Source organism: Pelobates fuscus, chromosome 8 (genome assembly GCF_036172605.1).
Source record: "Pelobates fuscus isolate aPelFus1 chromosome 8, aPelFus1.pri, whole genome shotgun sequence".
Taxonomy (NCBI): domain Eukaryota; kingdom Metazoa; phylum Chordata; class Amphibia; order Anura; family Pelobatidae; genus Pelobates; species Pelobates fuscus.
Genome location: NC_086324.1, coordinates 144183241 through 144204555, shown reverse-complemented (window position 1 = coordinate 144204555; position 21315 = coordinate 144183241). Strand labels below are relative to the sequence as shown.

The 21315-nt window shown below is 36.8% G+C and overlaps 1 protein-coding gene across 1 annotated transcript in view; it reads right to left on the bottom strand.

Moving 5' to 3' along the window:
* Positions 1-21315, bottom strand: part of FAM20C (FAM20C golgi associated secretory pathway kinase) — a 152908-nt gene that overhangs the window by 117656 nt on the left and 13937 nt on the right. Inside the window, exon 3 of the mRNA XM_063430380.1 lies at positions 5421-5499. Coding sequence (XP_063286450.1) covers positions 5421-5499 — 79 coding nt within the window. The remainder of the gene's footprint in view (positions 1-5420; positions 5500-21315) is intronic.

The following is a 21315-nucleotide window of genomic DNA, read 5'->3' as shown; positions in this document are numbered from 1 at the left end:
TTTGGAAAAAAAATCAAAAATAAAGAATTAAAAAAATAATTTAATCATTCAGGCTAAATTCAGTATTTTTCAATTCATGTATTTTTGATGCACTGCAAAAAAAAAAGAATGCCCAAAAATTTGCAAACCTATAGGAAGAACCTTAACCACATATTCTGTGGATGAGTGAACACTTTTAAAGCTAATTTACAGAAAGGAGTACCATTTATACATAAACATAATGGGATATCACATGTACTTGGATTTACTATTTTAATACTTGTGCACTTTAAACAAGACAGGGGGCTGCCATTAATTTATTTTCATCCGTGTCACTGACCATGATTTGCTTTCTGACTGTGCGTAGAGTGTCTGAAAATATAAGCATTTATGTTAAATTGGCCAGTTAGGTTTATTTTCTTCAGTCTCTCCCTGCATATTTCGTTACCACGTTTTAAATTGAAGGGCTTTCTGAAACAGTCAAGTGTATAACTGACAAATTCCATAACTTTGACATATAAATTTGAGCTCCCATAGCGCAATTTCAAATAAATGCCATTTATATGATGGTATTACTGACCATTTAATGTTTACATATTTATATTGCTTTTGTACCGTGCTTCACTCTGGAGCTTCTAGTCCCTGCTGGTTCCGACTGAATATAATAGCAGTCACTGATCCAAGAGTTCCTACTGGTTCTGATTGAATATTAAAGCAGTCAGTGACCCAAGAGTCCCTGCTGGTTCTGACTCAATATAATAGCAGTCACTGACCCAAGAGTTCCTAATGGTTCTGATTGAATATGAAAGCAGTCAGTGACCCAAGAGTCCCTGCTGGTTCTGACTCAATATAATAGCAGTCACTGACCCAAGAGTTCCTAATGGTTCTGACTGAATATGAAAGCAGTCAGTGACCCAATAGTCCCTGCTGGTTCTGACTCAATATAATAGCAGTCACTGACCCAAGAGTTACTAATGGTTTATACTGAATATGAAAGCAGTCAGTGACCCAAGAGTCCCTGCTGGTTCTGACTCAATATAATAGCAGTCACTGACCCAAGAGTTCCTAATGGTTCTGACTGAATATGAAAGCAGTCAGTGACCCAAGAGTTCCTAATGGTTGTGGATTGATCAGTTTCAGTTGGTTAAGAACAAACTGTTCCGGTCATTACAATTGTTTAAAAAAAAAAAAAAAAAAGAGGAAAGGGTTTATCAATGACATTAGGTATCTAATAAATATAGCATACCGAGGTTCCAATTTACATTAACATAATGAAATTATCCTATGAGGATATTGATCTTCTATTTTGTACTTTAGATATATTGGTGACATTTTTTGATAGCTTCAGCTAAGACATTTTGCCTCCACAATGTTGTTTAACTAGACCCAAGACTCAAAGTCATAGAAACGTCTCCAAGGAAATTCCATATCCTATGTATTTATGGGGGCTGCATCACCTCTTCCACAAGACAAGTATTTCCTTTTGGTCAACTCTTCTTTTACCCAAAGAGAAAACGCATTAAAAGTAAAGGATTTACCTCATTCAAGCTCAACAATCTCCTTTCAGAGATTCCATCATACTATAAGACTATACTATACTATACTATAAGACTCTGGGACAGTGAAACCTGTTCTTCTTCAGCTCTGCACAGACATTAATAAATGACACCCTATATTTTATCTGGAGAAGAAAACTTTGAGGTTCACGAAAGGATTAAAACCTACTGCATGGTTGCATTAGTCTCTGTGGGACATATAACTTCTAAAATGCATTTTGCTAAAAATGTGAGGGCTTGGCCTGCCATTGTGGGAGGGGTATGTTACCCTATTTAAACCCACTACTCACCTTCCTCCATCTTGTACGTGCTTTAGCGATTCGCATGTCCCCACCCTCCACTCCCTCTATCTATACTTTTCATTGCACCTCATGGGTGGGCCCTCTTTTATCACAGGCCTACCGCGTCGTCGGTTCCGGCACACCACATCCGACTTTTCTCTTCCAATACTATGCTACTCTTTGTACGCTCCTTATATGGCCTTATTTGCCCCTCACCGAACTATAACACAGGATACCTAGCTTGTGAGATAGATAAATAAAAAAAATATTTTTTATATATAAATGTATATATCATGGCTGTTTATTTAAGTCTATATAGGAATATTCCTGACTACTCAATAGCAATAAAAATAAATAAACAAAAAACATATTAAATACTTCACACACAAGTCTGTTGCCACCAAAGTTCAAGATGGGTCTTCAACTAATTGGCTAAATTGAAAAATGTACTGGAAATATTAATAATGGGTGAAAATAAAGTTACAATTATGAATCTTCCTTTTCAATTTCCTCATTTTAATTTCTACAGCCAAAAATGTATATATTGAATTACTTGCCAACTGGGATAAATAGTAAATAAAAAATATGCACGTAATTATATTATCAACATGAGGGCGGGCAATATGTGAAAATAGGTTCCATGAAAGCACAAATATATTCCCAAATTACTAATAAAAATCCACTTTTTTTGATCAATTTTAGATTTTATTTTTTTGTGGTTTATTACTACATGCCTCAGTTTTATTATTCCCCATTGCTTTTTTTAACAACAGCAAGTATTCTTTTTCACAAACCAAAACCACAGAGTGACATTTCAGTCCATGCGCTGTGGAGTAACGTATCCCTTTAATAAATAAAACGATTTTAATAATTCTAACTCTGAGTACCAACTGTAACATATCATCGGAAGGGCAAATTGAATATGAATTTTCTGTGCATGTGTAAATCAAAGCCGAACAGGTGCTGCACAGTATCACAATACAATGCAGCCCATTGATATCACAAAAGGTCAGTATCAACTGTTGCCTTATAAACACCTTCCCACTAATTCATGCCAAAAGAACTCTTGGCTACGTAGGCAGATTATCTTTGGCCTGGATGTTGAATGGATATTGGAACAAATGTTTCATGAACTTCTTGTGAACTCCTACGCACTGAAGTCAAAAACTATATATATGTATCTCCATACATCATCTTTCCTGCATGTACTGGCATTATTGCAACACGGGGATTTCCTATGCCAGTAGAATGAATGATTGGACATTCTAAAGGTGTCTTTCCGTAGCTTAATAGTAGGACAGATAATGAGGATATTACGACACTCGTCAGCTCATTGGGTCTTCTGAGGCTGCATGATTTCACAGCAGTTACTGGCAACATTTGGATTATATGCTAAACTAGAAGAAGAGAGGCAGTGAGAAGATTGGTGCTTGCTCATCGTGACGCTAGCAGATAATCTAGGCAAAAAGCCCAAGTTATGAATTTATGAGCTCTGTCACGTTAGTCATTATTACCTCATGTTCATAGAAGTAAATTTTTTTTCCTGTCTGGCCTTACTCCACTGACACGCTGGGATGAACTGTACGAGAAAGCCATATGTCAGTCGACAGCTCCCATGATGCTAAATCAGTGTTTGGACCAGAACTCCCATAATAGATGGCCAACCTGACATCTACAGATTGGCAAAGTGTCTAGCCCAAATGGAGACACAGAAAGAAATTGATAGTTCCAAAAAAGTGACGTTGCTGTAGGAGAATAGTTTTTTGTAGAGTTTATTATTTTTCAAAAATGTAATGCTTTTGTTATTGTGCCACTTTAAGAATGTTCACATAGTACAGATTAAGGAACAACATTTTACAAGGCTACTCAAAATCGTCAATCTCAGAAAACAAATATGGGGATTTAGTTCCAACCTATGGCTTTTTTGTGTTATGCCTACCCATACATCACAGTACCCCGATATTTGTGGGTCCTCACTCATTCCAACGTGGGAGACAAATTAGAACGTGCTATTGCTAAATAAGCAAAAGTGTATTTTAATAAATCTGTTGTAAGAGCATTGTGAATATATATAATGCAAGATTTATGTGATAAACGCAATTCGCAAAAAATGCAGTGAAACAACTAAACAATTAAAGTGATAGTACCTTTATGTATTATATCTGCTCAATGAAAATGATAGATAGAGTGATCTTACTATCCAGAACCTCCTCAAATATATACCTGTGGTCACCTTCAAAGTGGCCTCTGAAGCTGGGGAGCTGGGCGGGGTGCTCAACCAAAAAGTAATCTGGTCTGGATACATAGTAAAAACATAAGGGATTATAGGCCACACCCGGAATATGCATGTTGCAGAGATTGTGCTGCCGTAGTGACCATAATGTATACATAATACAGACTAAAATACATTTGTTTGCTAAGATAGGTAATTTTAAGTAGCCTTATAGAATTTAGAAGTGTATTTGTATGTGTGTGCTGTAATTTAATCTGTATTATGTATAGATTTTGGTCACTACAGCAGCACCATTCCTGCAAGATGTATGTTCTAGGTGTGCCCCAATTCCCTTTACTTTAAAAATGTTTGTCAATCAGAGGGAAATGTTATCATTAACATTTTGCAGATATGCTCGGACTTCAACATCCACTAGGCTTAGCGAGTCCTTGTATGTCTGAGTTGTTTTAGTGCAAAAATGTTTTATTTTCTCAGAATTGGAATTCAAAGCAAAGCAACAATTCAAATGTTTTGGATATACAGATTGGCCTAAAATGAGAATTCAAAATGAATTCAAAGTATATTTCAAATTCAAGGTAAACATATCAGAACTGGAAACATTCTCTAAGTCAGCTATACTGGCAGGTCGGCTACTTTGGCCTTACATTTGAAATTCAATTTGAAGTTGCTTAGAATTCTTACTTTAGTAAATAACTCTGAGTGGGTAATTCATAATTATCAATCATGTAACACAGTTCTAAAAATAAAATAAAATTAAGCGATCACCATGGATATCAACAGAAATATCCTGCTAATGGTACCACTTTCATAACTTTTACCCAAATCTGCTCTTTATACCCAATTATAATTGTGTCATTCTGAACTTTGCTCGCTGATAATTGTCTCTTCTAAGGTTATTTGCATTTAAAATATATATATTTTTCTGGGTTCCTCCCGTACTTTTTGTTTTTGTTCTCTCTCTCTCTCTCTCTCTCTCTCTCTCTCTCTCTCTCTCTCTCTCTCTCTCTCTCTCTCTCTCTCTCTCTCTCTCTCTCTCTTCTCTATCCCTACCATTAAAAAAACATGTATAACTCAAGCCTATAAGACCACCGCATTTGTAACAGGTAATTGTGTGATTGTAAAAACAAGAAAAATGGAATGTAAGCTGAAAATGTACACCTGTGCATGTGTCACCTTCCCCTACCCTCCCACAATTTCTTTTCTGTAACCCACACCCCACATCCCATACTGCATAAAACGAAATGAACCACAAATAAAGAATTAAAAAAATATATATATATATATATATATATATATATTTTTTTTTTTTTTTTTTTTTAAAGTTCAAAACACAAACAAGCAAACAGAAAAAGATAAAACAATGACACTTACTTCATGGGTTTAAAAAGAGCTTGACCATAGTTTTGGAAAGTCATGATGAGCTTCAATTGTGTACCTCCAGATTTCATCGCTGTGAAAAAATAAAACAATGATATTTATTATCCATACCATGTTTTCCCTTAGATCTAACAGTGTATACATAGAGACTCATACATGTACATGCATTCTAATTTGAGGTGGAATACAGATATACTATGATATACAATAATTGTTCTCTTATGAGTCTATTCACTAACGGTGTGTTTTGCTGAAAAAAAGGAAGAATTATTTTATCTCCAACAACTTAACTGTCTTGTCTATAAGGGTGACATGTAAAGTAGAGGTTTTTATATACAAAAGCCCCCCCCCTCAAAATTGGTGATGCCATCTTCCAAATATGCCCTTCTTAAGCAATGTTTTCCAAATATTTATTTAGAGAGCACAAGGTTGTGTGCCCTGTGTGCTGTGAATCATGGGACAGCTAAAATTTGCATCAGATGCCAGGCCGTGTCAGAACAGTCAAGCATTTCGTTCAACTATAAACTAAAAAAAAACAAAAACAGGATTGTTATTAAAAAAGATAAGAAACATGCTTTGCTGTTTTTTTTTAAACGTGCTTTTGCCTCTGGAGGGACAGTTTTACTTCAAGCTAAAATAGTTGTGTAATAAAAATCTTCACATACGTCAGCATCTGAGATTTTTTTCCCGTTCAGCTATTTTAATTTAAATTTAGCAAAACAGTCATCTCTACGCTTTAAACGGCAACTGAACTGTAGTTAAGTGCTGTTCAACTCTTACAGTTCAGCATTTCGTGAATAGACCCCACTGTTGGTGGGAACAGACTTCCAAAGCACAATATAAGTGTGCCGGTCTGCTAAAAAGAAGTATTCATTACTCAATAAAGCAAGAATTTGTGAGAATTGACAAAGGAATTGGAAATTGTAGGCCAAAGTAGCCAAGCTTAAAATAGTTGAGATGGAGAATTTCTCCAGTTCCGCTGCTTTGGTCTACGATTTAAAGCTCCCCTTGCCGGTTCTCTAGAATTCATTGTTTTAGTAACTAAATTCCATATGTAACACATATTCCCTCGCTGTTTTCATTTACATTGCAAGAAAGCAAATTAACTAAACAAGTGTTCCTAAACCACATTCTGCAGCCCCTTGTTACCATGTTAAAAATACTTCAATAGAATATCTCTGTCATGGTTGGAAGGAATACATTTCAAGCATTCTAATACAAATTCAAATTATGACGCATGGAATAGTCTAGCAGCATAGATAGTAGACCCTAATACTAGGGATCTACGCATTGCTGTCTGGAGAAGGTAACAAAATGTATAAGAAATCCAGCATTTCTTAGATATGGAAAAGATATAGCAGATTCGGAATGTGCAGACGGACCTCGACGTTGGAATCAGGTGAGTTAATAAATAATAAACCCTTTACATCAATGGGCAGGGGCTGATGAATACAGTGTTAGGAGTAAGTCTTTGTAATCCTATCACTATAGCGTTCCTTTGGTTGTGTAAAGAAGCTTAGTTTGTTCGTTTTTACACTACGCTTGGTCAGACCAGAACAGGTCCATTCTGGCGCTGCCTTGAGATTAGGGACTCACATCACATTGGCAAGCAAATTGTGCATTGTGGGGAATAATGCACAGGTGATATCACCCAGCATACATTATGGCAGTGATGGCAAACCTTTTTGAGCCACAGTGCCCAAATAGCAACATGAAACCAATTTATATATATTAAAGTGCAGACACTGCAAATAAACCTGTAAGCTGAGATTTAGTTTCTGAAAACAAAACATGTGACCATCTCCATCACATGATGAGTCTGGCTTCCTCCAATCCTACTACTTCCTACCCTGCATCTCTGGAGCAATAATGCCCTCTGCAGATCTACACTTGCCCCAGTCGCTGTCTGTATACAGAGCATTATTGTCACTCCCTGTACAGGCCCTGGACACACTCACTCCCATAGCACCCACCGTCTGGTGGTATATATATTCTTGTGCTTTTGAAGCACCCTGGAAATTTTGATTCCGGCAAAAGATACACTCCCTTGGCCATCAATAGCCCCGGGCAATGACAGCATTGGCAGGCTTTACAGTGGGCTTTTCAAGCCCCCAACAGAGATAACCAACACCAGGGTATCACAAGACCCTCTTATTCTCCTGGCAAGAGATCCAATAATAATGATGGTAAATAGCAGAAGAGGATTGTCCCGGGGAGGAAGGAGGCAGGTATCTGGGGATGTGGGTCTTGAGACATTGACAGCCTTTCAATTTCTAAACACTCCGCTCCTCACACAGCTTATTGACCATGACTCCACAACTCGGGCTGCCCCGCTAACTGTCTGTCACATACCTGAGAGGGTACAGGGCTGAGCGCCGCACTCCTAGCATATTCCTAGCCCAGGATTGGGGGCAGCATAAGAGAATAGCTCAGTGTGTCTGAGATATATTAAAAGATATGGCAAAACTATGGCTTGCATGCCAACTTAGAGAACTCTGTGTGCCAGCTGTGGCACGCGTGCCATAGTTTCGCCATGGCTGCATTATGGGGTCTGTAAACATGATCAGCCTGTTTTAAATAATAGTCAGAAACTGCGAACTTTGCACACAAAAAATGACATGCTCATTGTGGACATTAGCATTTTTAAAAGCATGTCCTTTTATCTGGATTGCAGACAGTTATGCAACCTTTCGTTCTTCAGCATGACCATGACTCAAAACACGCTATACAAAAACATTTCAAAAACTTTGAAATGTTGTGGGAGTGAGCGCAGGAGACTGGCCAACTTGGCCATTAGAATGAGTTATCTTTCACTTTGCTTCTTCCACAGGAAGTTCTTAAACATTGCTTCAATACTCCTAAACATTCCAAACGTTAAGTACAATAATATGCTATTTACCATTTTTAGTTTTCTTTATACCTAGTGTTATATAATACTTAAAAAAAAAAAAAGAAATATTGTAGAGACATTGGCTTGACCCCTCTCCATCACAAAGATGTGTGTGCTTGTGTGAAAGATTTCCGTGCCTTCTGTACGAATTGAATCACCACTGGGTTCATTTCAGAAGAGGTGACACAGGGCAAGCATTGGGAGCGAGAGGCATTTTAAAATGAATCAAATCATCATTTAACAAGAAAGTATAAAAAAAAAAACACATGCAGTGGAAAGCTATTTCTTCACCGCTTTCAACAATCTGCAAAACAGATTATTACAAACCTACTGTAATGTCATGTTTGTAGACACATCTCACATAGAATTATGCGGTCCATATTACACATAAAAAAGCACCCTTTGATATCTCGCTAAAACATGCCTTCCATTGCCTGTAACCTGCTGACACCCCCAGCTGACTGTGATTTACTTGAAAAGCAGTGTTTATTCTCTGTAAACTATCATTACGGATGATTGGGTAGTTTAAAACATAATTATCTGTTTTCATATGCAGAACATATGGCTTAAACAAGCATTCTTGCAAAATATGCTTTTCACTGTTCTAGTAGACCAAACAAGATGTATACAACCATTAGAACTATATAATCTATAAACATGTTTATTACTTAAATAAATAAATATACTTTAAATGTTAACGGCCTGCAATGTTTCACATTAGAAGTCTTCCATTTATATCCTGAACTCAGCAGATCCAACTAATTCTATTTTTTCCAAGTGAAAAGGATAAACTGATGAGTCCTGAGAAGTTGACAGCTAACCACTGACCATTTAATGGCACTCTCCATATGCTTAAAGAACATTAGGTTGCTTTATGTGTGTCCTCTTTTTTTTCTTCATTTTAGATTTCAATAGAAATTGGCACTTTTATAAATTAACCTTGTTACAACCCCTGACTTTCAATCAGAGAGCTATACTCAAGAGGCAGCAATAGCCCTAACCACATGCCTTGCAGAGACTTCTCATTGAACTGTATTGGGAAGTCTGTGATTGGACAGCCACAGAAAGTCTGGGCGGGGTTAAAAGGGGAGGTCTTACAAAGGCTTCAGATAAGAGAACTGCAGGTGTTTCAAGCTTGTTTTAGATACCCCCAATGAAAAAATGCCTAATTAAATGCATGCATGTTATCATTTGCATATATCTACTAAACTGTGTTTTTTTTTTATTTGGCAGTGGAGTGTCCCTTTAAAATGCAGTTTGCTGTAGAATCAGATCAGGTGTTGTTATCTGTGAACCATATGTCTTGAAAAACAGGACAAATCTACATAGCTCAGTTTTTCAATTTTTTGGGCCTTTCATGTCTCCGTAAATATAGTAAAAATCTTACTGTATTCAAGCCAGAAGCTGTAAATCTGCATGCTGTTAGACTCCGGAAAAACAAGCAATCTGCTGACATGTGATAGCCTGATCCAATCACAGTGCTTCCCCATAGGATTGGCTGAGACTGACAAGGAGGCAGATCAGGGGCAGAGCCAGCATGATTCAAACACAGCCCTGGCCAATCAGCATCTCCTCATAGAGATGAATTGAATCAATGAATCTCTATGAAGAAGGAAAGTTCAGTGTCTGCATTCAGTGGGAGGAGATCCTGAATCACAGGATGCTCTGGACAGCAGATCTGAGTGGATGGAGGCATATTATGCCTCCATCAACTCAGAAGTCCCTCTGGTTCACTCTGAGTGACTGCAGCTGGAGGTGTTCCTAGCTTTCAATGTGTTTACATGAGAAAGGCTGCAGGGAGCTATAGTTCTCACCTGAACAACCTCATTAAGCTGAAGTTGTTCAGGTGACTATAGTGTCCCTTTAATATATTTAATTTAATTTTAATTTAATATAAACAAGTATAAATTACTTATAAATCCTTTATTTACTATACCAAAAAAGATACATAAACAAACAAGCAATAAACAAAGCAACAAAACACAAGGCACAGATATAATTAGCACCAATAAACAGGCCTAATAGAACATAACATGAGTCACCAATAACCCCCAAAGTTTCGGCAACTCTCCAGCTGCCTTTCTCAAGGGTGTCTGTCACTCACCCTTGAGAAAGGCAGCAGGAGTGTTGCTGAAATGTTGGGGAGTATTGGTGTTCCTGGTGTTCTGTCCTACTAGGCCTGTTTATTGGTGCTAATTATATATGTGCCTTGTGTTTTGTTGCTTTGTTTATTGCTTGTTTGTTTATGTATCTTCTGTGGTATATTAAATAAAGGATTTATAATTAATTTATACTTGTTAGTATATTTAGTGTGCTTCCTTATCTTCTTGTATTTATCAATAATAAAGATACATATATGATGTTCTTATACTCTAACGTGATCTAAGTATTTTTTTATTTTATTTTTTTTACAAGTGATAATTCTGCTTCAATGAGCGTACATGGGTCAGAAGACGCATCAATTCAAAGGTTAATCAGGGTTTCATCAGCTCATTCTCCTGTATTGTGAATCTTAAACTAGTAATCGGGACTGCCAAGTTCAATTACATTGTGCTTACACCCCGGTGCATTTTGTACGCTACGACAGACCAGTAATATCAGTCTTGTCATTTTTAATTTTTTCATGTCTTTCACTTTAGTGTCTTGTTCTATTTGCTTAAAAAGCATTATTATTTTAGAAAGCATGCCAGGCTTTTTAAACTTGATGTACGCATAACACACACACACACATACACACACACATACACACAAACAAAATTAAGCATTTCACAAAACCACATGAACTTGGGTGACAGCGAAAAACCTCTGCCAGTTAACAAACCTCCCCTGAAAAACGCCATTACCTTATTGTACATATGAAATACTGAATTATTTTTACAGTACCATGTGCAGAATCACAGTAACATAATGATTTTTTCAGTCAAAGGAGAGGATAACGCATAAAAGATAATAGAAAAAAAAAATCTAGATTCTGTGTTGCTCCTCAACTGGTAAGTAAGCAAAAAAGATCTAGAACAAGGGTTCTGACCCACATCAATAGAATGTCAACCTACCATGATTAATGCCATCAATATCATCTCCTTCCAATTCTTTAAACACATCATTATGCAGAGGAAACCACAGCAGAACCTTAAATAACACGATAATATACTGCTTGCCTAACAGACACTTAGCATCTTGGACTACAACACAATAAATACGATAGCAGGAGATTCAACCCATTGATGGCCAACAATATAGACTGCATCAATATGTTCCGCATACTCTTACATCACCAGATTCTTAAAATTCTGATCTGATCATGGTCAACAAATTTGATTGAGGGAACCACAAATAAATGCACTATAGGTGGTGAACTGCTAAACACACATTGCGTACAAAAATAAAGCCGAAAAATTATGATTATGATAGATTCCCTGCTCTACACAGTTTAAAGGAATACTTTTATATGCAATACATATTTTTTTTACTTTGCTTTCTTCTTTATTGATATAACAGCCAAAAAAAAAAAAAATCTAAAGGCAATGCTTGACGAAAAAATGGTTTAAAAATGTACATTTGGCAAAATGTTTATTTAATCAGACCAGTTAGTAGTCTAGGCTTAGTTCAAGGGACCATTCTATTTATTCACAGATGCTCAAATTACCTATAGACTTCAGTTTCATTTATATGTGCAGTTTAGGTCAATGAAGAGTTGAAGAGGTATTGTATAGATGCTGGAGTGAAGATTTTCTACAGTAATATTAGTTAATGACTTGAATGTAGACATGATAGGGACAGACAATGGAAAAGAGTGTTACGGTACAAACCTTGTAATGTCCTTAACTCTATCGAATCATCTCACTTCCGATTAAACAGCCTTGCATAGCCAGTACAGGCTGCCCAGAAATCTATTAACCTGAAATTTGAAATGGACCTAAAAGTGACTTTGTCTTCTTGATAGGCTGATCATTTTCTATTATTATAAATATTTACAAGTTACTTGGGAACTTTATCTTAAATGAACACTCCAGGCACCACAAAACCTTAATTTGGGATTAAACTGGCGCTCTCAGCCAGTCAGCGGCACCCCTAGCCAAAGCTTCCTCTTTAAGGGTTCTGAGCAGAGCAGTGGAAGGACAGGGGACATCGTGATTATGCACTAAAAGACAAGGCTTTGGGGTTAAACTATTCACACAAATAAATTGATGTACTTTTGCAAACACAAAATATTAAAGCTGACAGATCCATCCTGAGTGCCTAATAAACAATTCCATTATTATCCATAGTTATGCATTTAAAAAAAAACATATATCCCGTCAATTACAAAAATTACGTATTTAGTAGTTTGCTGTGTTCGTCTTTATGGAAACATTATAATTGTTTGTTAGACTTTAAACCGATAGGTCAAACCTTTTTTCTAAAAAATCTTGTAAGCAGTGTCTTCTTTTCCTACAACATGCTATATATACACGTCTGGCTTCTTTAATTACACATTCATTACTGCTAGATCTCATGTGGGTTGAACCTTTTATTGACCTATGTTTTCTGTTATATTGCCAGAAATGTCCCCAAAGGGATAAGAACATAATTAGGAAATGAGGGCCATTTAAGATATCTCACTGAAGCAATAGTAACCTGGATGTGTTAGTCATTTGTACGCAGGAATATTTTTTCTTTGGTGATCCTGTGTGTATTAGAACTTCCCAGTTGACTGATTTCGATAATGGCTGCCCCTAAGGCCAACTGCTTTACGACAAACACTAGCGAATATGCAGCCTACATTGCTGATGGTGGGTACAACAAATCAGACTCTTCCCAGTGCTGGTATGAGAGAATTTACAGTGTCTAGTGTTTTACCTAATGTTCCCAAGGATATATATATCATCTGCCTTTTATTTCAATATTATGTGATATATGCCTTAGTCAACATTTTAGGGAATTACATTTCCATACATCAACGGAATTTTGCAACTGGAGTTTGTAATTTAGCCTACAAGGAAGAGTCAGTACAGACTCAAGATGTGGGCATTGCTTGCACAGAAGTTATACAATTACTTGGTTACATAATAAAATACAGTACAAGAAGCATTTCTTCTTTGTGCATCGTCACTCTTGCATTTGACCAATCATTGTTAAAGGGAAACTATAGTCACCAAAACAACTTTTAGCTTAATGAAGATGTTTTGGTGCATATAGATCACGCCCTGAGGTTTCACTGCTCAAATTATTGCAAGATATGAGTTAAATCACTTTTATTTCTGACACAGCCTGCATGAAAAAATGGTTTCATTTTCAATCAGATCTAACTTACTTTAAAAGTGTTGAGCAGGAGATAAAACATTTTTTTTTAATTAACCATAATTTGCAATAAAGGAGTAAACATATAAGAATACTCTTTACATGAAGTGTTCAAGATGCCTGTGTAAGTCACATGCAGGGAGGTGTGACTATGGTTGTATAAACAAAGTGATTTAACTCCTAAATGGCAGAGAATTGAGCAGGGAGACTGCATGGGCATGTTCTATACACCAAAACCGCTTCATTAAGCTAAAGTTGTTTTGGTGCATATAGTGTCCCTTCAAAAAGAAACAAGTTTACAAACAACTTAAATCTGATACCACACTCCTATTCATACTTTTAAAATACAGTTACAGGCCCATTGATTTATTCTTGCACATATTTTGCATATGTATTTACATAAATATTAGATCTCACGCATAAGGTTAGAAGATAAAAACTTCTTTAACGTAAACTCCAAATACTCCGTTTTTAATTCTTTCACCCATGCTAGAGACGCTATATTTTATAATCCTTTCACAATAGCATTATTTTCTAATTACACATTCTGTATATTTTGATGCAGCTAGGTGGGAAATAGACCAGGGACTTCAGTCCAAGGGAAAATTGTACTTCCCCTCCTACCTATATTGATTTAAGCCCCTATACGAAGCCCTAATCCTAACCCCTAATGAATTCTATAAATCACATTGTGACACAAAACCTTTGAATGAATTGAGAGTATTATGTCGACTTAAACTTTTACCCACGCAGGGTCACCTTTTTCCAACGCTGCGCGGGTCTCCGCACGGCTGGCTGTGCCATCGTTCTGCTTCTTTCCAATCTTCATGATCTCAGCCAATACAATACTTTCCCAAAGGAAAACATTGGGAGGCTATTGTGCATGTGCGGCAAAACGCAGCACCGCGCCAATCAGCAACTCCTAATATAAATGTGTTGAATCAATGCATCTCTATGAGGAACACTCAGCACCTCTGTGCAGAGCATGAAGATGCTGTATGTCACACACTGCAGCACTGACCCAGGAAGCACCTCTCGTGGCCGTCTGAGTGAAAAGGCAGTGTTTATATGAAAATGCCTGCATGGACAGGCGTAGGCACTGGACAGCAGATCAACTACAATGAGCTATAGTTGTTCTGGTGACTATAGTGTCACTTTAAAAAGAGTAATTATCTATTCCCACGATTAAAGCAATACAAGTATGTTTGTAGTGTATTAATAAGCAGTATCAAGGGTTTTTTTTTAACTCTAATTCTAAATGTGATATAGAAGCTAAAACATGTTGTTGCTTCGTAAATGGCAATTTAATTCTCACAAATATACATATTTGTGCTATTTGCTAGAGCACACTGGATTAGAAATTACATATGCCTCTTTCAAATGACCTGATTGGTCCCACTGGACATCAAACAAACTGATTGTAGAACAGGCTTTTTATTAAGGTAATTGCTAATTAAGAATGATTACTAAATTGCCATAAAAACCCCTTAAAGAACTCAAACTGCCGCAAGACATATAATTGTAAAATTTTCAGTGTAAATTTCAGTTCTGAAAAACACAGTAATTTTCTATTTTAGGGAAAAAGCTCTTAGCAACCATTTATACTCGTAAAGGCAGAAAGGGATTCTAAAAAAATCCAGGTACTACAACTAAAAGGTCTCTGCAGTCTCCTTTATTAGTTTAGTACACGTTTGATAATGTCCTGTACCAAGACAAAATGTTGTGTTACTCTCCTATGCTATGGAAAACGGTTTTAGATGTCTTCAGTAATGGCTTATTTTCGGGGAATGCTCGTAATATAAGTCCTACCACGAAACAAAATAACCATAGTCGCTAGTTTGCTAATCTATGTTCAGCGAAGTTTACCCGAACACAGATTCACAGGATTCCATTCCCTAGTGAACTGGTCTACGTGCGGGGGAATTCCCCTGAACATAGACCTACTTTCTAGCACATGCTTGCTACCGTTTTTCCCCAAAATAAGACATCCCCCAAAAATAAGCCCTTTTCGGTGAGGGCGAGTGGGTGGCTGAATTAACATAACACCCAGTCTTATTTTGGGGGAAAGATGGTAGAAAGGAAAAAAAAATGTTTTGGACTTGGAATACTGTGCAGAAAAAGGTACCAATACTTTCACCAGAGGAAAAAGACAGGTTAAAGTAATTTTATAGAAAGGGTGATATTCAGGTGTATCTATAGAACGGTTTGGAGAACGCCATTCCCCCACACCTTGGAAATGATTGTGGTGGAGTTTGAATGGTTCAACACCCTGAACGCACGAGTCCAGGATTTAGGGATTACCGAGTTGCGTTTAAGGTGTTTTTAGAATGAAAAAAAAAAAAAAAAACACAACTGGGTAATTCATAAATCCTGGACTGGTAGGGAAGCCTTGCGGACTGGTTTGGTAACCACTGGTCTATGTGATATTGTCGTCTGCTGGTTGAAGGTGAATACCTTCCTTCAGCATAACCAGAGTTTAAGATTGTTGCATGCTGATAGTTTAGGCATTATTTATTTGCTCGTGAGCTGATTGTACATAACTTACATTCTGATTTATTTTATATTTGCCGTATTACACTACATAACTTTTTTAGACTTTTACATATCATTGTGGTTGAGGATAAGTCTCACCATCATTTACAAGTGTGAGTTCCTTGTACTGTGTGCTCGCTTCACCTAGTGTGCCAATTTTAATTCACTTGTGCAATATATACATATTTAATTTTTTTTTGTTCTTGTTTTATAAGTGTTTTAGTCTACAACACATTCTTCGGTTGCTGCAATATTAATGCATACATTTGATGTAAATTAAACACCATTGTATCACTTGGGAAAAGTGCTGTGATTTTCATTTAATGGGGAGATCCACTTTCTGGCAATCTCCCATACTGGAGAAATGGGTTCTCATATTCTTCTATAACAACAGAAGCAATTATAGCTTTATAACTCTAATAGGACACATTTCCTCTACAAAATAAGCAGATACAATGCTGGCAATCTCCCATATTAGGAGAGAAATATCCTTCAATTAGGAGAAAGGATTCTGTGATATCATATACTAAAGAGTTCTAGTAATGGCCTGCAAATATTGATCTATGCCAACATAAAGGCCCCAATGCTCTCCTTAATGAGGGGAAAATACTCGCATATACTGGGGAACAAACCATGAAACTCAGTCCTATACTGTCTATTAGATGTAAAAGTGATACTAAGTAATACTCTTTTGTAGAGTTCTGTATTCGGTTTCAAACTAATTGCAGTTTGTCCAAATAAAGGGTAATCAGTAGTACTTCGAAATTCCTTAACTCCAAAACATTATATGGACAAATCACAAATCAAATGAAATAGGTAATGGACAAACAGTTTTGTTTGCTTCGTGATTCAAAAAAAACAGATGTTTGATGGGAAAAAAAAATGATTGACAGTTATGGGACAGCCACTCAATGTTGACTTCATATGTCAAGTTAGAAGGAATTAAGGAAAAAAAAAAAAAAAAATTCGCTAAATAAAGCAGTTTTAATGTATAGATCATTCCCCTGCAATCTCACTGCTCAATTCACTGTCATTTAGGGGTTAAATCACTTTGTTTCTGTTTATGCACCCCTAGCCACACCTCCCCTGGCTATGATTGACAGAGCCTGCATGAAAAAAAACAAACTGGTTTCACTTTCAAACAGATGTAATTTACCTTAAATAATTGTATCTCAATCTCTAAATGGAACTTTAATCACATACAGGAGGCTCTCGCAGGGTCTAGCAAGCTATTCACATAACAGGGGATAAGAAAATCTTAATTAAACAGAACTTGCAATAAAGAAAGCCTAAATAGGGCTCTCTTTACAGGAAGTGTTTCTGGAAGGCTGTGCAAGTCACATGCAGGGAGGTGTGACTAGGGTTCATAAACAAAAGGATTTAACTCCTAAATGGCAGAGGATTGAGCAGTGAGGCTGCAGGGGCATGTTCTATACACCAAAACTGCTTCATTAAGCTAAAGTTGTTCAGGTGACTATAGTGTCCCTTTAAGGAAAAAGAAAAAAAAAAGGAGATTTTTTTTTCCCTACTGTTTACTTCTCACTTGATCTGTGGTTTAATGATGGGAAAAATGCACTTATCAGTGTACTGCAAAATATACACATTATATATATATATATATATATATATAAAAAATGCCAATGCTTGCACTCCTGTTGTAATGCAAAAGCCTGGTGCTTATCAGCAAAATTATAGTAAAACAGACAGCACACCTGGGACTTTGAAATATGGTGAAATTTTCCAGGAGTGCTGTATTTACACAGTGTTTTATAATATATATATATATAAATATATATATTTTTTTTCTTCAGCACACTGAGTGGCCCAGTTTTTTACCCTTAATGAACCAGTGGAGGAACAAAATGAACCTGCAGTTTTTCACAGAACAAGATGTGAGGGCTATTAAATAGTGTCCCATACATCTGCTAAATACTTTTTAAGTCCCTATAAGCCCTATTGTTCTTTGAGGTGAGTGCCTGATATCATATAAGCTTTTTGGGAGTTTCAGTGGGGCTGGAAGCAGACACCACATCTCCAGATACAAGTTTACAGTCGACCACACAGGAAATGTAGTAGTTTGTCATCGCCATGTTTTAACTAGCCAACAGGTAGAACTTGGGCTGTTATCATGATGCTCATGTAGCCTGTGGCCATGGAAATACAGCTCCCATGTTGACGATCTAGTCTGTAGTTGCGAAACTAACTCCCATTATGCTTTGCAAGCTTATCAATGGAATTTATCAATGAGTTGAATTATGGTTTTTGGTGCATTTCCAACCCCTACAAAATTCCTCTTTAGAGAAAAATAACTTAATGCTGCTATAATATATAGCCTCTTGAGAACATTGATTTTCTTTGTAGTGTTTTGCCTGCTCCGTTACACCCTCTCCAGCTATCAAACAGAAGATCTGTCCTTACAGCAGCACTCCCTTGACAGCAATTGGGAAGATTCTGCGGAATCTTAAGGTAAGAATGAGACTTTAGGAACAAGTACAGTATGCTCCATCTTACTGTAGTAAAATAAACTTTAAAAAGAGTTGGAACTATGTTTTCATAGTCATTGTGTTTTAAAAGAATTTCACTGCTTCGTTGAAAGCTGGAAAAACTGGTTTTCTTAGAACCCTGCAGTACGAGATGAAGCCACTTTGCTCCTGTACATTAGGCAGGCACCTATACAGGATTGTTAGCTCCTGGACATAATGTCTGCGAACTGTTAAGCAAAAGTTAGCACATGCAGTCAGATGTGTCATAAGCAAATCCTTGAATTTCGAAAAAGGATGTCAGCGTTAAACTGTATAACAGAGGAGTGAGGCACTATGAGTAATTACCTCCTGGGCATACTTTCACTCCGATGACATGAGCTGAGGTAATAAGGGATTACCACTCCTGAATGAAAATCATTTACACTTCAAAACCACTTGGAATATAAGTTAATACTGTAAAACCGTCAAACTACTTAAACCTGTTTGGTCTCGACTCCAAGCCTAAGACTGACTCCCCCACCCAAGTTCAAGTTACAAGCTGAACAAAGGTAGGAGAACAAAAGAGAAAAGGTGGAAGTTTCATTGCTAGAGAATTATCAGATATGTCCTCGACAGATTGAAGTATATTGGCCAAAAATATTTGCAGAAATCTAGCTAGTGTGAACACTGATCAGCCACAACATTAAGAGTGGAAGCTGTAGTAGTTACAAAGGGCGGGCAACTACATATTAATGTCTATGTATTTAGAATGCAATGTCATAAAAGTCTCTGTTGGTGTAATGGTCAGGTGTCCCAATACTATTGCCCAATGCCCATGTAGTGTATATTATGTATATATTTTGCAGCACACTGGCGTATGTTAGCGACCTTTTTAGTTCATCTGAATGTTTCTCGAAACCATCACAAGAACAAGCGTCAGACATCCTAAACAAAAATCCAATTTTGAGAAAATTCTTCTGGCAAAGTGAATAAGTTTGGACTAGATCGTCTTTAGATCTGCGATTCTCCAATAATTGTTATGTGCGCCCAGCACCTTTGGCTAGAACTTGCACAAACAGCTCCTCACAATGTGTTCAATGATAACTGTGCAAGTACAAGATGGTTAGAACACATGATTAGGCTTCAAATATATTCATGCACATGTCTGCGTTCCATGTGTTCATACATTTGGACACGTGATTAGGCTTCAAATATATTTATGCACATGTCTGCGTTCCATGTGTTCATACATTTGGATGCAGCACTTAGCATGGTTTGATTGTGGTGATCATGTTAGAAGACGAACAACTATGTGAATGAGTATAACTTTTATATCATCTAGCTTTTTTCCAGCACGACGCATGGATTAAATGTCAATACCTACTTGAAAATAGTCCCTTTCATTCTGTGTGGGTGTCAATTCCATTTTAAATGGATTTATGAAGTAAAGATTTAACAGATCAGATCATCAGATATCAGACTATTTCCAAAATGTTATTGTCATAACAATCTAATCCTTTCAATATGTGGATAAAAAAACCAAAACAAAACACAATTGTTTTTTCTGTGCAATATTTTCTGAAAAGAAAAACCTTAGTCACCAGGGCCCCAGGACATTTACATACATATTTGTGTGTGAATTTAATCAAACCTATATGTATGCAACCGTAGAGCAATGTGCATGGTCATCCAAGTTTTTATTTTCGAAACGTCTTCTGCCTCTGTGTGCCAAGATTGAGTTATTTTTGTGCTAACCACATGAAACATTATAAAAATCAAACCACTTTTGTTGGTTTCTTTTTGAACGGCCCCTCTTGATCATTTATCACTTCAATGTTAATCAATCTGCGAGTTCCAGCCTGGTTTATTGCCTCATTTCTCCATAAATAAATCGATTATACCATCTTTCACTATGTTTAAAACAACAACTTCAGAAACCACACTGTCCTTCTATATTCGTAAGAAAACAATGTTGTTTATAGAAGACACTGTTGTAGAAAATGGTTTTGTGCTTGCTGAACTGCAACATTTTTACGGTTTCATATTTTTGAAGGGAATGTACGTATCTGGCCTCGGTCTTCCACAGAGCCAGATGGGACCCTCTTTTGGTTTATACGACACACTCTATTGTATTTACTCAATACCATTTGTTAAAAAATAGAATTTCCATTCACAAGACAAGCAACTTAATAACATGAATAAAATTACTGTGCCATAGAGTTATGTACAAGATTCCGATGGTTAAACTCTACTTGGGTTTCACTCTCAACGTTTCAAATGTGAGAAAATAATAAAGAGTCAAGTTGAGATCAGGAAGCAAATTCGGGACTCCTTCTTCATACATTTAAACAGTCACAGTGTATGATGAGGAAGACAATTATGGGATTTTGGGGTCATCTGGCCTTAGGTTATAGGACCATTTGAAGATGTATTGGTAGTGATATATCTCAAACACCTTGCTGTAGAACTTATCTGCTGACTACAGATTAACAGCTTTTCCAATAGGCCCTGCTCCCTCTTGTGAATACTATTATTTCAAATTGTTTTAATGTTATCCTGCTGAAAAATATGTTCAGTAAATGGTTCACGGCACCGGGCGTTATCAGCCTTACCAATACCAAAGTAACTGAAACCTACATTTCTATTTGTCCCCAATGTCCTTCATGAAATAAATCAGACCTCTTCCTGGATCACCAGGACTTACTTGCATAACCAAAGCAACTCC